Here is an 18,471-nt window from a genome sequence, read left to right as displayed (position 1 = left end):
GCCCGTCCACACCCTCGCCGCCCGTCTCCGCCGCCGCTTCCAACCCTCGCCACCCGTCCCCGTCGCCGCTTCCAACCCTCGCCGCCCCGTCCCCATCGCCGCTTCCAACTATCATCTGCTGGTTGCAGCTTGCAGCGGCGACGCTTATAGCTCTCCCCGGTTATAGCTCCGCCGCCGCCCCTCGCCGTTGATGCTCATGGCTGCAGGAAATTGCGTCGGCGACGGCCGCCAGCCAACCACTGTGATTGCGGCTCGGTGGCGACACGCGCAGGTTGAAGCATTTCGCACATATGATTGAAGCTTTCTCTACAACGGATGCAACTTTTCTGGTTATGCGGTGTATGTTTGTAGCTTTCTTTTTCAATGGTTGTAGCTTTTTTCATCTAGGGTCGAAGCTTTTCTATCAAATGGTTGCAGCTTTTTTCTTGTAAACAGCCTTGGTTAATGCTTTCTCTACCGTTTCGGGTTGAAGCTTTTTTATCAAGGGTTGTAGCATTTTATGTCGACGGTTGTAGCACTCCGCCATGGCAATGACTGCTTGCAGCTTTTGATGTATCTGGTTGAAGCTTTTTTCATCTACGGTCGAAGCTTTTCTATCAAATGGTTGCAGCTTTTTTCTTTGTAGCAGCCTTGGTTAATGCTTTCTCTATCGTTTCGGGTTGAAGCTTTTTCATCAAGGGTTGTAGCATTTTATGTCGATGGTTGTAGCACTCCGCCATGGCAATGACTGCTTGCAGCTTTTGATGTATCTGGTTGAAGCTTTTTTCATCTTGGTTTGAAGCATTTTGGTTAAACGGTTGTAGCATGAGGGCGTGCGGCAGGTTCTGCAATGCCTCCGCCATGTCTGCAACGCGAGCGCCGCCGTCCTCGCAGCTCGCCGTTCACCATGCTCGCCATCCATGATGGCAGCTCTCCTGGGCACGGGTTGCAGCAGGCCACGACGCGGTTCCAGCTTCCGTCGGGGCCGGCGAGCGAGGACGGCGAACGGCGACGGGGACGGCCGGCGCGGGTGGCCACCGGCGATGAGGACGGCCGGCGGGGGCGGCGAACGGCGACGGCCAACTGAGATAGAGACCGGCGAGATGAAATAGAGAGAGAGGAAGCAGCGCAGCCGCGTGGGGCGTTAATGGCGAGCAATTTGTGGGCCGATGAAAAGGGGATTGCACAGGTCGCGCGCGACCGGCCGAGTGGTTCGGCCGGTGCGCCGGCCCCAATCGTTTCCCTAAAAAAAATCACCAGTTTAACAAATCATCAAATTTCCTGGATCTAGGTGAAAGAACGCCAGCTGGCTGCGGAAGCTGAAGCTGCCGTCAAACCAGTCGAGGAGGACTCAGCGATCGCCGGGGATGTCGAAGGCGCCGCCGCGGGAAGACCCGTCGCCGACAGGCGTCGCGGTGTCTCCGGAGGTCGAGGCCGCGCTCGCGAGCGGCGGGGCGGTCGTCGCCCTCGAGTCCACCATCATCTGCCACGGTAATAATCTTCGCCCCCTACTTTTCCCCTTCGGAGCAGAGCAGAGGACCCTCCCCGGCGATGCGCCCTAGCTTAGCCTCCACGGGGTTCTTGATTGGCGTTTCCGTTGCAGGCATGCCCTACCCGAAGAACCTCCAGACGGCCATGGAGGTGGAGGCCATCGTCAGGGAGAACGGCGCTGTTCCTGCCACCATAGCCATTCTGAACGGCGTGCCACATGTTGGTAAGGTGTACAGGGCACCATCAGGCTGTTCACTTGATCTGAAAATATTATCTTCTACTAGTAGTACCGATATTCTTCAGACGATTGTAGGGCTTAACAGTGAACAGCTGAAGAACTTGGCTATAAGCGGAAGTCAGTTTCAGAAGACAGCTAGAAGAGATATCGCGCAAGTTGTGAGTACCTTGCTCAACCCAAATTTATCCTTCTTAAGTCAAACTGTAAACTCTTGTGAAATCATTAAGCATTGCGCTGAAATTGGCATGCCATCATTCATGAAAGAATTAAGAATGTGTATTTTTTTCAAATCTGGGATTTACCTCGTGCCTAGATATATAGCCCCTCTGATTAACATTTATGTTTGTCATTTTTTGTATTCATTTTTTATTGTTTTACTAATTTTCAGGTTGCGTCAGGCGGCAATGGTGCTACGACAGTCTCTGCCACCATGTTTTTTGCTCATAAGGTTCTTTCAAGAAACATTACATCTTACTCGTCTTATTTATCTTGGTTTTATTTGATAGCCATGTGTAGCTAGCACCAAAATCTTCTTTATAGTAGTATAAAGCAATTAAGTTATTCTGAAATTCAGGTTGGTATACCAATTTTTGTGACTGGGGGAATTGGAGGCGTACACAGATACGGTGAAAAAAGTAAGTAGCTTCCAGTTGTGTAAGGAATCCTTGTTTAGGTTCACAGTGTACTAAAAATGTTCCCATTGATTTGTCCGAATTATGAAAGGGCAGTTGTTGTAGCTCTGATCATTGTCTATTATCATGAGATAAATGAGGTTGGAACAGCTAATTTAGGCATGTTGCTCAGTATTTCTTACAGAGTAAGCAAGCAAATGAACTTATTTCTTCGAGGATAGCATAAAAAACTTTACATTTTAAGTTCATGATATTTTCTTAAGAAAAGTTAATTTATCATAGCATTGATATTGTATTTCGCGTCTGTTTGAGTTTCTCTATCAAAGAATATGTTTTGCTAGACTATATGTGTTAACACTTAGCAGGCAACGTATATAGATATTTCTTTTGAGTTCTTATGATTGTAGTTTTTTCAGTCTTATGTCTTTTGCAGCTTTCTGTTGTTCTGTTTTTAATTTAGGATGCTGGTATTACTCTATGATGTATAGTTATACATTACTGGACTTAAACCTCGAGACTTGGAGTACACACTACATTAACTTGATTAACATAGGAAGACTAGACTATACGTGTTAACATTTAGCAGGAAACATAGATAATATTTCTCTTGAGTTGCAGCTTTCTGATATTCTCTAGTTAATTTAAGATGGTGGTATTACTCTATCTATAATATATAGTTACAGATTAGTGGACTTAAACCTTGAGATGGGGAGCACACACGACATTGTTAACTTGATTAACATATCTTGCTTAAATATCATTCTTTGTAATGGTCATGAAAGACTAAACTTGTCTGCTCAATGCTTGATGGACACAATTACCATTTTGATGCAGCCATGGACATCTCATCTGACTTAACTGAACTTGGAAAGACTCCTGTGGCTGTTATTTCAGCCGGTGTGAAGTCCATTTTGGATATCGCACGGACGCTCGAGTACTTGGTATTATCCTTTGCACATTCTAACTTTTTAATAAATTTTACTGTCGGGGCCTCCCCTAAAATTTTCCGCTAAAAAATATAGCTCTTTCGATATGTGAAGAATAAACTTTCATGTAGATTTTTCTGCTAGGCATTGGATGCTTCACAGGCTGTACCTATATTCTTCTGGCTTGGTATTTAAGTACTGATGGAGCAGCTTCCAGTAAAATTCTATAGCAGTGTTGGTTAGAATGCCTGAACAAAGAAGCGTAGCAATATAAATACACTCTGAATATCAAGCTACATATGCACAGAAGAAGGATTGTCTTGTAACAAAAAGTAGCTGCTACATAATTGTTAGCTTAGTTATTATCACCCCCAAATACTGATGCCTTAACATAGGAACGAACAGCTGCACTTGTCTTGAAAATATTAGAGAAATCTGGATTTGAAACAACAGGAAATTAAGAACTGGAAATGAGGTGGCACAGAAAGTAGACAAGTTCCTATGCAATTTGGTAATTGACAACTTCCATTTAGGAAATATTGGCTGTTGCCATGGAAGGGCCTCTTTTCTGCCCACTAGGAACTCCATAAATAAGAGGACAAGGATCCAGTGTCTTGTTCATTCTATGGTACATAATTTTAGACCAGCCTCTTCAAAGAATTTATAACAACATGCACTTGGTGGTAAAGGAGTTATAGCCTCTTCAAATTCAGATTATAGCACTAGATGTTCCTTGGAGGCTTTATAATCTGGTCTGTTTCTGACAAGACATCGCGGTAGATGCAACTTCGTTTTGGTACCTAATCAATTCTTATTAAATGATCGTATTGACAGGAAACTCAAGGGGTAACTGTTGCTGCTTACAGAACCAACGAATTTCCAGCTTTCTTCACAGAAACCAGTGGATGTAAGGTAGAACAATTTTACTTCTGTCAAACAATAAAGTTGGTCTTTTTCTTTGCCCAATACATTAGCGTCCAGGGATTGTTGTGAGTTCAAAATGCACTACAGTTCTGAAAATTAATGTTTTTCATGTTAGATTATGTAGTGCAAAGCATGGGTTGGGAAACAGTTTTGTTGAGGTAAATTAAAAGTAGATGTCTTGCAGCTTCGGACACAAATTTAAATGAGAAAGTATCTATTCTAAATAAAATTAAGATGGGTTTTTATCATTTATGCCACTAGTTGTGGATGCCTTGACTAAGTGACCCCTTGCTTAATGTAGGTGCCATGTCGCGTTGATTCTCCAGAAGAGTGTGCGAAGATAATATGTAAGTATTAACATTAGACATGTGAAACTTCTGCATTTTTTATTGAATTTAATTTGTGAGACTTTATTTGTGTCGCACTATTTGGTAGTACATAACCAGAAGCACCTGAAGTCAACTTTTCCCGTTAAAGATGTCAACTTTTTTATTAGGGGATTCTATATCCTGATGTGAACTTAGAATCAATTAAAATTCATAACTACCTCCGTACGCTAATGTAAGACGTTTTTGCAGTTCAAATTTGTACTGCAAAAACGTCTCATATTAGTGTACAGAGGTAGTAGTATCCTACTTGAAATCTACACTTAATGTGATCAATAATGATATCTCCAGCCAGAAAACCCCCAAAGAAGATGGCATAAATTTGATACTCTTACCCATCTTCCATGCCAGCTGCCCTCCTCAGTACGGAAGTAGTTATCTCTAAGGGTCACAACCTATTTTCTTTTGGAATGTTTTTCAGGCTTAATTGAGAAGTGCTTACTTGAGTCTATTGTGATGCAGATGCAAACCAGAATATGCATCTAGGATCTGGAATTCTTATTGCAGTGCCAGTTCCCAAGCAACATGCAGCCTCAGGAAAGGTTATAGAGTCTGCAATACAGCAATCCCTCAAGGAAGCAGAGTACAGTCCCAGTTCCCAGTTCCTTGCTCTCTTCTCTCTTTCTGTATGTGTACGTGTGCACGTGCATGTGGGTTAACATGTATCTTTGTGAACAATATAAATGTCAATCTAATTGTTTTGCACTTTGTTTCTCAGTGATAAAAAGATAATAGGAAATGCAATCACCCCCTTCATCCTTGACAGAGTGAAAGTACTAACTGGAGGATCTTCATTGGAAGCCAGTATCCTATAATTTTATTTTCGACTTGTGGTATATTTTAGGGATATTGCATGATTTATCCATATTCATTTTTAGTTTCCGGTAGTTACTTTGCCTATTTCTTAAATGTGCAGTTTGTCTTTTCTACCGTTCTCAAATTCTAACAATTAAATATTGAATTAGTCCTTGTGAAGAATATGGCGAAGGCACAGGTGGGCATACAATTCTTGCCCCTTTCTTTCGTGTTCCTCTTGTGGTTCCTACATTTCCAGAAACTTCTCCTTAGCGTATTCAGACATTGCACTTGTGAAGAACAATGCTCTCACTGGTGCTAAAATTGCTGTAGCCCTTTCAGATCTTCGCAAGAGAGTAACAAACAGTAAGTTGATACTGACTTCACTAAAAAATTACAGGTGGTTCTATTAGTTACCATCTTTAGAAAAACATCCTGATCCTACCATGTGTGATTCAGGGTTTGGAAAAGTGCCAGCAAGCGGCTTCGTTCCTATTTTCTAAGCCTTGGTCTGCTCATCCCAAACATTCCATGTTGACCCTCTTATTCCAATGGATATGTATATTCTCATTTATACATACGAAAATACAGTTTCAAAATGCAACAAGCCAGAAACTAGGCAAAGAACCAGAGTTGTTGAAGCAGATCTTGTGCAGTACTGGTCTAGACAAGCCCAAACCCTGAATGTTTTAACCATAAAGCATGGAAAAATTGCTGCTGCTGTCGAGTTGCGTGATCATCTATCTATTTGTGGTTATCGAGAAACCATGTTAGAGCTAGATCCTTTGTTTATGATGGCAAAATCTGACTGTTTTGGAACTGCTGTAACAGGGCCTGTGAGGTCTGCGCTATAAAACTCCTGCTGAAGGAGCTTGTGAGGTTGATGATGCCAACAGTTGACCGGAACTGGAGTATCACCTCTGAAGCCGCCAAAGACACCCATTCCTTGCACATCATGTATCATCTGGCTTGCACATTCGGTTCTTGCTTTTTTTGTATCTTGTTGGGAGAATGTATCAGCAGTAACATCTGAATAAATAAGTTTTTAGCGGACATGTCGTTCTGGCACTATGAAATTATTACCGCCTTTGTTGCATAGATGCGTAGCCGGATGGTTGGAAGGGACGGCAAATCGCGAGCTCCTATCTGACGCCCGTTGTGTGAGACAGTCAAAGCCTCGCATTGGCGCACTCTCGACTGGGCTGGCCCATTGTAGCTAACTGGGCACTGTAGGAGCATTTTTTTGTCTGGTTTGTTATTCGGGTTATAAACCCATTTTTTCTAAGTGTGTATATTTTGGAATTTCAAGAACATTTTTTAAGTACAGACAATCTATTAAAATGTGAATATTTTTGAAATTCCTAACTTTTTTTAGAAAATCCCAAACATTTTATGAAACTGTGAATATGTTTTGAAATTCCAAGCATGTTCTAAAAACCACAAACATTTTTGAAAACATGAGTTTTTTATTAAAAAAAGTGTGAACATTTTTTAAGATTTTTGAACATTTTCTTAAAGAAGGGAACATTTTTTGAAACCCAAGCATTTAAAAAAAAATCTTTTTAAAAAAAAATCTAAACATCTTCCAAATAGGGATTTTCTGAACATTTTCTTAAAGAAAAAACAGAAAACCAGACATGAATCTACTAAAAAGGTCCTAAAACGGGATTTTTCCTAGAGCGCGAATGTAGCTGGTAAATGGGCTGGCCCATCTTGATCCCTCGGTCATTCACATGGGCGAAGCGAAGACTATTTGACTTATGTTGTTGGTTTGGTTACCATGATTTGGGCTTACAAGCCCACTAGAAATCTATTCTAAGGCCTTGTTCCTTTGGTAGCTTACCAAAAAGTAGGCCGCCGCCGCCGTCATCTGAGAAATGTAGGTCCCCTCGCCTCCCGCAGACATCTTGGCGCTGAGAGGTGGGGGGACCTCGGATCTTCAAGACCTCTATGTTCTTCACCATTGTCTAATGGTCATCATAGTTTTGTGAAAATAAATTTCATCTTGTTCTTTTGGTGGTGCTATGAGATTAGAGAGTTTTATGTCCTCGTTGGTCCGATTATTTAGTTCTAATGAGTTTATGTTGATCTGTCAAGCCTTTTTTTATTGGTTTGATTCTTTGTGGAGGTGAAATATTTCATCGACACCATGGTGAAGATATAGTGATTCGACGATCTGCACTTCTAGGGGATCATCCCCAGGCCAAGTACATTCATCGATTAAGACTTCCCATCTTTTTGGATGGGTGATTCAAGACGCTTTCAAAAAACATTATTGGTAATGTTTGTGCGGGTGAAATAGTGACAACATCGTTACTCCAGTCCAATTGCAGTCTCTTTACCGAAGTCTTTGGAGTATTTCTTCGAGTAGAGATTGATGTCGTGGAAGTGTTTTCAAGAGATTTCATTGTAATTCTTAGTCATAGGAGTTACTTTGTATTTTCTCGGATCTTAGGTCCAAATCGATGTACCTATGATTGTTATGAGTATGAATAACGTTACAAGTGTTTCTTAAAAAAAGTAGGCATTGCGTGTGTTACTCCCTCTGTTCACTATTAAAAGAAGATGTTTTTTACAAGGCGAAGGGTCCAGAAGGATTCAACACTTCATAGATCAAAGTGGTGGGTAATACATCTTACATAAAAGACCCCAAAGAAAATGACAATTACACATTACAACATGGATCTTACAAAAAGGACCCTACAAAGAAACAACAAACATGATTGGGTCGAGCTGCTCATCAATGAAACCAATCATGCCGGCCGGAGCTAGGTGAACTACTTGGTTTGGCGAGACCCTTGCAGTAGAACACCACATACTCCATCTTAGAGCAACGTTGCCTCCCATCGAGCATCTTAGCCGGGAGGAAAGAGAACGGCCGCTATTCAGCCTATAGGTACGTCGGATTGTCGGCAGGCGTCGTAGCTCCGTCAAAACCACAACAGTCTAACTTAGGATCCCCATCATCCACCTCTAGTACATAGACTCTTCTCTAGATCAGGGAAGGACACCACCAACGTTGGAAGCTCGGATCCAGCATTGCCAAGCACCGTCATCCTTTCTTCCACCGTCATCGCAACAGCAGAAATCAATGGGAAGAACCACCACAGCCTTAAGATCCTAAGCAAGATCGAGCTTATTTGGAGGGATACTACCAGATCCGACGTCCTCCGCTTCCCTTCACCATGGAGGCAAGGTAGAAGATGACAGCGACACCACTGGATGCTTCTCGCATGCTCCAATGGCTTGCATCCCGACGGCATAGCGCCAATCCACGACATAAAGCCAAGACTAACTAAGATAACTGACCTACTATACAGAAGGAGGACACGAGCACCTATCCTCAGCAATCTCCCGGCAGCATCTTCGTAGGAAGAGGCTTTGAACCGTATCCGACAGCCTCAGGGCGACTCTCGAGAGGAAAACGACAGAAGAGAGGAGGGGAAAGGGTAAGTCGTCCACCAAGAAGATGTTTTGGATATTTTAATACGGACTATAAACTAATTGAAATGAATGGGCAAACACACTAAATGTGTCTATATACATGTGAATCGGAAAAAAGTTAGAACATCTTTTAATAGTGAATTGAGCGAGCTTTTCCTCCATTATCCCTTGCGGCTAGAGCAAACTCTTCCCTCCAGGCTTCATCGACAAGCCCGTGGATTCGCTTCCCCTCTGTCTGCCGCTCCGGCGGCCGGGGGTAGGGAGGTGAATCCCGTGGTTTCTCATCGTGTGGTGAGACTTGGTGTCATGTGCTTCAGATCTATTCAGATTCAAGGGTTCAACGACGACGACTGCTGTTCCCGGGCGCTGGTCCTTAGGAGCACGTGCACGAAGATTTTCCGGCTGTCACCGACAATGCCAAGCTAGTTCCGGTAGCGGAGCGGCGACAACGGCACGCCAGTGGCTCATTCTGGCGGCGGTAGTTTGTTTGGTGGTCTTCAAATTCTAATGTAATTTTTATTATATTTGGGGTCTTCGGGTGAACTTTGATGACCAGGATTATTTTGAAGAAAAAAATAGTGAACGGAGGGAGGGAGAAGAAAATAAGTTTGGCATGGATCCCGGTGTAGCTATCGCGAGCCAAACCGCTGCCACATGGACGCGGGCTTCATCTCCTCCACTGCTCCATCCAACGTCTAAAAAATGTCTATCTAGTTTAGCTCGGCGAGGCAATGGCAACGCAGCGTCCGCTATCCAGTGGCCTCCACGACGCGCTCGCTCTCACCACAGCTCCTCCTCCACCACGCCTGGCCATGCTCGCTCCGCCCAACTCGCAGATGCTCACCTCCTCGCTCCCGCCTCCCACCCTCCCGGCCCCAGGCTCCAAGCCTGCCACCAAGCCCAAACCCGCCGCGGCCGCCTCCGTCTCCGCCGCGGCCACGGCCCCCCTCGACGCAGGCGGGAGCGGCCGCCTGTCCGCGCTCATCCGCTCCCTCTGCGCTGCCGGCCGCACCGCCGACGCCGCGCGCGCGCTGGACACGGCCGGCGACGCGGCCGGCATCGTCGCCTACAACGCCATGGTCGCCGGGTACTGCCGCGCCGGCCAGGTCGCCGCCGCGCGCCGCCTCGCGGCCGCCGTCCCGGTCCCGCCCAACGCCTACACCTACTTCCCCATCGTGCGCGGCCTCTGCGCGCGGGGACTGATCGCCGACGCCCTCACGGTGCTCGACGAAATGTCCCTCAGGGGCTGCGCGGCCACCCCGCCCATGTCCCACGTCATCCTGGAGGCCGCGTGCAGGGGCGGCGGGTTCAGGAGCGCCGTGAGGGCTCTCGAGGCGCTGCATGCCAGGGGCTGCACGCTGGACTCCGGCAACTGCAACCTGGTCGTCAGCGCCATCTGCGAGCAAGGGTGCGTGGACGAGGGAGTGGAGCTGCTGAGGAAGCTGCCCTCCTTTGGCTGCGAGCCGGACATTGTTAGCTATAACGCGGTGCTCAAGGGCCTGTGTATGGCCAAGAGATGGGAGGACGTGGAGGAGCTCATGCACGAGATGGTTAGGGTGGATTGCCCGCCCAATGTCGCCACTTTCAATACCCTCATTGCTTATTTGTGCAGGAACGGGTTGTATGAGCAGGTGCATGAGGCCCTTTCGCAGATGTCACAGCATGGGTGCACACCGGACTTAAGGATGTACGCGACCATCATCGACGGGATTTGCAAGGACGGGCATCACGAGGTTGCAAACGATATTTTGAGCAGGATGCCTTCTTATGGTCTCAAGCCCAATGTTGTCTGCTACAACACTGTCTTGAAGGGTCTATGCAGTGCTGAGCGGTGGGAGGAAGCTGAGGACTTGCTTGCTGAGATGTTTCAGAAGGATTGCCCCCTTGATGACGTGACATTCAATATACTCGTCGATTTCTTCTGCCAAAATGGGTTGGTCGACAGGGTAATTGAACTTCTTGAGCAGATGTTGGAGTACGGTTGCATGCCGGATGTCATCACATACACTACGGTAATCAATGGCTTTTGCAAAGAAGGGCTTGTTGACGAAGCTGTCATGCTTTTAAAAAGTATGTCAACCTGTGGATGCAAGCCGAATACCATAAGCTATACTATTGTGTTGAAAGGTTTGTGCAGAGCCGAGCGGTGGGTAGATGCCGAGGAGCTCATCTCGCATATGATTCAACAAGGCTGTCTTCCGAATCCTGTTACATTCAACACGCTCATCAATTTTCTGTGCAAAAAGGGATTGGTGGAGCAGGCAATTGAACTTCTTAAGCAGATGTTAGTGAATGGGTGCAGTCCTGACCTTATTAGCTACAGCACAGTGATTGATGGACTTGGTAAAGCTGGTAAGACGGAGGAAGCATTGGAGCTGCTAAATGTTATGATCAGCAAAGGGATCACCCCAAATGCGATAATTTATTCATCAATGGCATCTGCTCTGTCTAGAGAAGGTAGAACCGACAAGGTTATTCAGATGTTTGACAGGATCCAAGATGCCACAGTGAGGTCTGATGCAGTGCTTTACAATGCTGTCATTTCTTCGCTTTGCAAAAGATGGGAAACTGATCGTGCCATTGATTTTTTTGCCTACATGGTGTCAAGTGGGTGCATGCCCAACGAATCAACCTACACTATACTTATTAGAGGTTTAGCTAGTGAAGGATTGGTAAGGGAGGCACAAGATTTGTTGAGTGAACTGTGCTCAAGAAGAGCTGTAAGAAAGCACTTGGTGAGACATTTTGGTATTGTTTGAACCAACAGCCCTTACCGCCAGATGTTGTTGGAAGGAGGAGATTATTGTGGTGGCGTTGGCAGGATGGATTTGCCTACTTGAAGCTTCAGCAGCTCATGAAGATTGGTAGGTGAAACCATGAAAGCTTGTAGGTTGCCTTTTTTGCCATGTATATGATGTAGTGCCTTCTAATTGTAGTTTCTGATAGGTCAAAGGTGGATAGTTAAGTTATACATACGGAGCTATTTTTTCAATGAATTCTTATTGCGGGTACCAGTAGGCTATAACATTAGCTGCACCTACTTGTTCATAGCCTGTTAGAACTTAGAAATGTTAATCTGATGCAGCAACTGCCTAGTGTTTAGTTGTTTTAATAAACGTTACAGATACATAAGAAGAATTATTTCTTGTCTGTTCCAATTGGATTCTAACCAATCCTTTTTTTTTGCGCAAAACCAATCCTTTCTTTAACGGAAATGCTGTGAGAAAAACATAACTAAATGTACTAAATAACTACACGTAAAATATCCATGTAAGAAAGATAAAAATAAATAAAATAAGAGGGATCCTAACTGATATAAAATGCATGCCTAACTGTTTGTACATGTACTACCTCTGTTTCTAAATATATGACATTTTGGCAGTTTAACTGAACTACCAAAACGTCTTATATTTAGGAACGGAGGGAGTATATGTACATGCCTTAGCATTGCCATAGCAATTGTATCTGTAATGGGAACTAGTTGTAATTTCTACCGGCTAAACTTCTCAAATTCTAATTGCTAAACTTGGCCTAATCATCGGTGGATTCAGTTTAATTTCAGCCTCCTTTCGGCGCATTAACATCTACGGGGCAACATAAACCCTTCATGGGAGCTCAGTTGTAATCTCTACCGGTTCATAAATTTGCCTTGCTGATAGATTTAGGAGAACATTGTGGAAGGGACACTGTAAAGTTATTACGTTGAGTTGGTTGTAACCGTGTCTTTAAACATTTGTTTTTTTTCGATGACAGGGATACACCAAACCACAGAATTATAACTAGTGCTTTCTTCTGCTAATGGATGCAACACTGCATCCAGCAACATGAAAAGAAAAAACCATCAGCCTACATCCTAGACGTAATCATCTAACTTCCCGACCGGTCACCCATCCCTCTCACTACTCTAGCCCGAGCACGCTTAACTTTTGGGTTCTATTCTCCTTCGTTTCCAAGTCTGCACTTGTCGTTTTAGCTTGAGCATGAAGTCACACATTTCACTGTTTGAGTTTGAAACTATTATTGTACAAAACAATAATTATTTAGTAACATTAATATTTCTTAAATAAATAGTTTGACCATAGTTTGACCAGATTTGACCAAAATTCAAAAATACCGAAATAATTATTTAGTAACAAATAATATTTCTTGAATAAGTAGTTTGACCATAGTTTGACCATTGTTAGACCACAATTTGACCAGATTTGACAAAAATTCAAAAAACCTGAAATAATTGTTTAGTAACACTAATATTCTTGAATAATTATTTAATAACACTAATACTTCTTGAATAAGTAGTTTGACCATAGTTTGACCAGATTTAACGAAAATACAAAAAAACTGAAATTTAAGCATAACTTTTTGTCCTTTTAGAATTTGAGGATTCTAAAAATTTGCAAACAGGCCGTAGGCGGTCAAAATTGGAAGCGAATTTTCGTTCTGAACATTTTGATATGTTATACGTTTTTTTCCAACATCGTATGCAAAAGTTATAGCCGTTTTACATTTTCCCTACATTTTTTACAAAACATGTCCAAATTTAAGTTTTAAAATTTTCCTAACTGGTAGATGTAGTAATATAACTACCTCTCGAAGGATTTTTTTTTTGAAGTTTTTATCATTTTTTTATTTTTTCAAAACAAAAAAGGCGATCCACACGGGGGGAGGGGGTAGAGTTTGAAAATGAGACCTTTAGTTCCGGTTCGTGTCTCAAATCGGGACTAAAAGTCTAATCTTTAGTCCCAGTTTGAGACACAAACCGGGACTAAAGGGCATCGCACCCTTTAGTCTCGGTTCGTGTCTCAAACCGGGACTAAAGGGCTTAGGTGAACCGGGACTAATGCCTTAGCCGCACGAACCGGGACCAATGCTCACATTAGTCCCGGTTCGTGACTGAACCGGGACTAATGTGAATATTGCCCTGTGACCAAAGCCTTGTTTTCTACTAGTGTACAGGGGAAGAGTAACACTATTTCGACAACTGTGATGTACATCATCCAACCTTGAAACAGGACCAACGACTAAGAGCAAAACAAACTCCATCTACTCTCCCGAGACATAGCATAATCTGTGACTAGATGGGTTCTAACCGTGCATCCTCCCAAAGACTTCATTCGTCACCCTGAGCAAGCCTTCTGGAAACCTCCTTAAGCATTTTTTGCACTCCCTTTTTCTGCAGAACCACCCATGAATCCAACGCACACAATGTGAATATATCATTGATTGGGTTCGAAGGAATAACATGTTGAAAACAGGATCAGTTCCTTGTTTTCCAAACTGTCCTAATCAAAGCCTCAGCTCCAACAGAAACAAAACAACAACCCTATCTTTACCAGAATAAGATGGAATCCAATTCTGGCAAAGATCAAAGAAGGAAAGAGGTATTTCCGGGTTACCCGGTGCCCCACAAATCACATTCCACAAATCACAAGTGATCGATGCTTTCAGCAGTCCCACAAAATTTACAGAAATTTGATCCTTTCCACCCTCTCTTAGAAAAGTTATCCTTAGTTAGGATCCTTCCCTTAATCACAACGACTCTAGCTATTCTCACCCTCCAAAGAATTTTAAATGGAAAGACAACGACTCTAGCAATAATGTAATGATAAAGCGACTTAACCGAGAAGGATCCCGATTTAGTTAGTAACCATTTAACTTTGTCAGGTCCTCCCGAAAGAGTAACCTGACTGCACATATCAAGTAATTTATTCCACATATCAAGGGTTTCTCCATAGAGACATCTCCTAAACCTAATGCAATCAAAATCTTGGTTAAAGACCTTAGCTACAGTAGCATGCTGACAAAAAGTTAAATTATACAAACATGATTTTTTTTGGCAAAGCGGCTTGCTCCCCAACCAGGCGTCCTCCCAGAATCTCGTCTTACATCCATTACCCACAACCCTTTGACAACAAGTATAGAAAACATCCTTTACACTCAACAACCCATTCCAGAAATGAGAGTTGCCCAGAGATGATTCACATTGAGCCAAAGTTTTTTCTACTCAAATATTTAGCTCTAATCATCTTGTCAATCCCCTTCCTCATTTTCTAATCTCCACAACCACTTACATAACAAGCTAATGTTCTTAACCTCCAAATTAGTAAACCCCAACCCTCCCTGATCTTTAGGCCGACAAACATCTAACCATTTGACCAACTGATACTTTCTCACCCCCTCTTTCTCTTTTTTTTGAACCAACAAGACTTTATTCCTTAGATGACAGCAAGATCGTTTACAATAGCATGAGAAATAAGGTCCGGGGTATTAGATTCCCAGAAACAAGAAGTTCTATGACTAAAAGCATTGCTTGCTAATAAGTGTGCAGCCTCATTTGCTTCCCGAAGACAGTGTGAGAACTTAACTTTGGCAAAGTTTGGAACTAGGTGTCTGCATTCCATTACAGTTGCCACATTCTCACCTGAATACTCATCTGGATGTTGGACCGCTTCCAGCACAAAGCTATTATCTGACTCAACTTGTACCTTGTTACAGCCAATTCGGTCAGCTAAATAAAGACCATTCCGAATTGCCACAGTTTCAGCAGAGTCGACGCTATTTATATGGGAAGAAACCAGTTTGCAGCAGCAATTAGCTTCCCATGACAATCTCGCGCAACAGCTCCCGTTGCACCTGAAAGGGTTTCAGGTTGAAAAGCAGCGTCCACATTGATTTTGATTACTCCATTCAAAGGTCGTTTCCATATTTGATCGTTCGTCCTCTCTGCTTTTTTGCTCGAATATGCACGAACGAAGTTGGTCGCGAGAACCCTGATTGATATGGCCGCTTTATCTGCATCTTGGATCGACTCTCCTTTCACATATTGTCTCCTCTGCCACCAAGGTACCAAGCAGCCACCAAAATAAGTTCTGGTATAGGGAGATCATCAGAGACGCCCGTCATTGCACTAAGTATCTCCATTGTAACTGATCCCGAGCGGTCCTGTCTAACTGCTTCCGTTATTCTTTCATGTAAACCCAGTTCTTCCCACACCTCATGTACCCTTGTACATGAAAACAAACAGTGTTGTATATCTTCCACTCCCACGGAACAAACCGGGCATTGCGGGACTAGAGGGATGTGTCTGTTGGCTAAGATACCGTAACAAGGAAGTGATCCATTCAGGGCCTTCCAAGCAAAGTGTTTAATCTTACCCGGAAGTTTGAGATTCCACACTTTTTGCCAAATGGAATTTGCTTGAGTATTGCCTCGCCCATCTGATCTAGTGAGGTGTCTGCCATACGTGTGCTCAAACTGCCTATGATATGCAGACCGGACTGAAAAGATCCCTGATCTCGTGTAGTGCCATGCAACAAAATCTTCCACCACCTAAACATTTAGAGGAATCTGGAGAATCCTCTGCACGTCAACCGGGGAAAACACGTCTCGAATTAGGGCTTCGTCCCATTGCCCATGATATGGATCAATCAGTTCATCTACAAACCGTAGCATTACTGCACCGCGAGGGATGATCACTTTCCTTGATGGGCTAGATGGAATCCACGAGTCTTGCCATATATCAATATGTGATCCAGTACCAACTCGCCATATGCATCCTCTCTGAAACATTTGTATACCAGCTACTATACTCTGCCATGTGAAGGATGAGCCTTTCTTCGGTCCTGCCTTCAAAATATTTCCCTCTGGATAGTATTTTGCGCTCAACACACGTGCAGGTAGAGAATCCGGGTTCTGAATTAGTTGTCAACACTGTTTTGCTAACATAGCAAGGTTAAAACTGTGAAGGTCTTTAAATCCTACTCCCCCTTTCTTCTTTGGTACACACAATTTCCACCACGCAAACCAATGCATTTTCTTTTTCTCTTCTCCATCTCCCCACCAAAATCCAGACATCTCATCTGTGATTGTTTTGCAAATTCCTTTGGGCAGTTTAAACACAGACATAGCATATGATGGAATTGCTTGAGCTACCGATTTCAGTAAGATTTCCTTCCCCTGAATAGACAAGAACTTCTCTTTCCATCCTTTTAGTCTCTGGCAGATTCTATCCACTAGATGTTGGAAACAGTCACTTCTATCCACCCCCACCATAGTGGGCAAGCCCAAATATTTGTCTGATAAAGCCTCGGTAACTATATTCAGCTCCCCACAAACCTCCTCTCTTACTCCCACTGGAGTGTTAGGGCTAAAGAAGATACTTGATTTTGCATTACTCACCAACTGCCCCGAGCTCTCATAGTACGTACTTAGAACTCTTCTCAAAGTAGTAGCAATTTGCATGTTGGCCTTCATTAAAATTAAGGAGTCGTCTGCAAAAAGAAGGTGAGAAATCATGGGGGCATTTCTACAAACTTTAATACCTTCCAAGTTACCCAGATCCTCCTCATGTGCCAACATACTTGACAGCCCTTCTGAACATAACAAAAAAAGATAAGGGGAGAGAGGATCCCCTTGTCGTAGCCCCCTTGTAGGGATAATCTCATCTGTTTATGTGTCATTGAAACGAATCCTGTATCTGACAGACGAAACATATTCCATTATCAATTGCACCCAGTGTTCATTGAAACCCATCTTCAGCATCATTTTCTCCAAAAACCCCACTCAACTCTATCGTAGGCTTTATTCATATCCAACTTCACTGCACACATTCCAGAATTACCATGTGTCTTCTTCTTTATCGTATGAAAACATTCATAGGCCACTAGAACATTATCAGTAATCAACCTTCCTGGTACAAACGCACTTTGTGTAGGAGATATGATCTCTGGCAAAATACTTTTCAGTCTGTTTGCAATCATCTTGGAAATAATTTTGTAAGCGACATTGCACAAACTAATAGGCCTATATTGGGTGATTACCTCAGGGCTGTCCACCTTCGGGATCAAAACCACATTCGTCTCATTCCAACCAGCCGGAATTTTCCTGTTATTTATAGCTTCCAACACCTCTTTGGTGAGCTCCTCACCCATAACATGCCAAAACCTCTTGAAGAATATTGCATGTAGGCCATCAGGCCCTGGTGCCTTCATGTCACCTATCTGGAAGAGTGCTTTACGCACGTCCTCTTGGGTATACGGGGCAACCAAGAATTCATTCATGTTACGAGTTACAAGAGGTTTTACAGTAGATATAAGATCCTGACTGATCGCCCCCCACTAGAGGTGAACAGATTACTGAAATACTCGCGGACCAACGGTCGCAGATTGTCATTACCCTCTACCCAGTTCTGGCTCTCATTCTTAAGTTTCTTTATCAAGTTCCTCCTCCTTCTAGCCGAGGCGCAATGCTGGAAGTAAAGAGGAGTTCCGGTCTCCTTTCTTCAGCCATTTAACACGCCCCCTTTGAGCCCAGTAGATTTCATCTTGTTCAAGCAGATTTTCTATCAGCACCGACAGTTCTTTATGCCTCATCTTTGCTTCATTCGAGTACGGTCCCCTCATCACCTTCTCAAGTTCTTTGCGTGCAGCTTTGAGTCTAGCCTATGGCTTCCGTAATATCTTACGGTCCCACTCATGTAAATCCTGGTGTACAGCCCTAAGCTTGTCAGAAATCGCAGGGCATAAACCTTGGTGAATGGCCTTCTGCCATGCAGTGTTCACAATCTCATTAACTATTTCTTCCTCCAACCACCTCATTTCAAACTTGCGTTCTTTCTTCGGGTTATTATCCGCAACCCTAGACAGATACTCCGTATCCAT

General features: G+C 43.6%; 2 protein-coding genes across 4 annotated transcripts; both read left to right on the top strand.

Annotated features, from left to right (window-relative positions):
- Positions 1-1,268: 1,268 nt before the first annotated feature.
- LOC119284530 (pseudouridine-5'-phosphate glycosidase-like) lies at positions 1,269-6,467 on the top strand. Its single transcript, XM_037563656.1, has 12 exons — positions 1,269-1,470; positions 1,583-1,693; positions 1,784-1,866; positions 2,097-2,156; positions 2,283-2,343; positions 3,175-3,281; positions 4,101-4,178; positions 4,492-4,537; positions 5,039-5,159; positions 5,295-5,380; positions 5,654-5,737; positions 6,203-6,467. Exons 1-12 carry the CDS (start codon positions 1,347-1,349, stop codon positions 6,223-6,225), a joined length of 984 nt encoding a protein of 327 aa, XP_037419553.1. The 5' UTR covers positions 1,269-1,346; the 3' UTR covers positions 6,226-6,467.
- A 3,049-nt stretch (positions 6,468-9,516) lies between these two features.
- Positions 9,517-12,614, top strand: LOC119284529 (pentatricopeptide repeat-containing protein At1g09900-like). Of its 3 annotated transcripts, none has more exons than XM_037563654.1 (2): positions 9,517-11,679; positions 12,569-12,614. In XM_037563654.1, the coding sequence occupies exon 1, from the start codon at positions 9,547-9,549 to the stop codon at positions 11,572-11,574; it is 2,028 nt and encodes a 675-aa protein (XP_037419551.1). In that variant the 5' UTR covers positions 9,517-9,546; the 3' UTR covers positions 11,575-11,679; positions 12,569-12,614. The 3 variants fall into 3 exon arrangements, with proteins under 3 accessions (XP_037419551.1, XP_037419552.1, XP_037419550.1); XM_037563655.1 differs by lacking the exon at positions 12,569-12,614 and adding an exon at positions 12,378-12,560; XM_037563653.1 differs by lacking the exon at positions 12,569-12,614 and adding an exon at positions 12,367-12,560.
- Positions 12,615-18,471: the final 5,857 nt, after the last annotated feature.

The sequence above is a fragment of the Triticum dicoccoides genome, chromosome 4A (genome assembly GCF_002162155.2).
Source record: "Triticum dicoccoides isolate Atlit2015 ecotype Zavitan chromosome 4A, WEW_v2.0, whole genome shotgun sequence".
NCBI classification, from domain to species: Eukaryota; Viridiplantae; Streptophyta; class Magnoliopsida; order Poales; family Poaceae; genus Triticum; species Triticum dicoccoides.
Note: the sequence above shows the minus strand (reverse complement) of the source record. Positions and strands in the feature narration are given on the sequence as shown.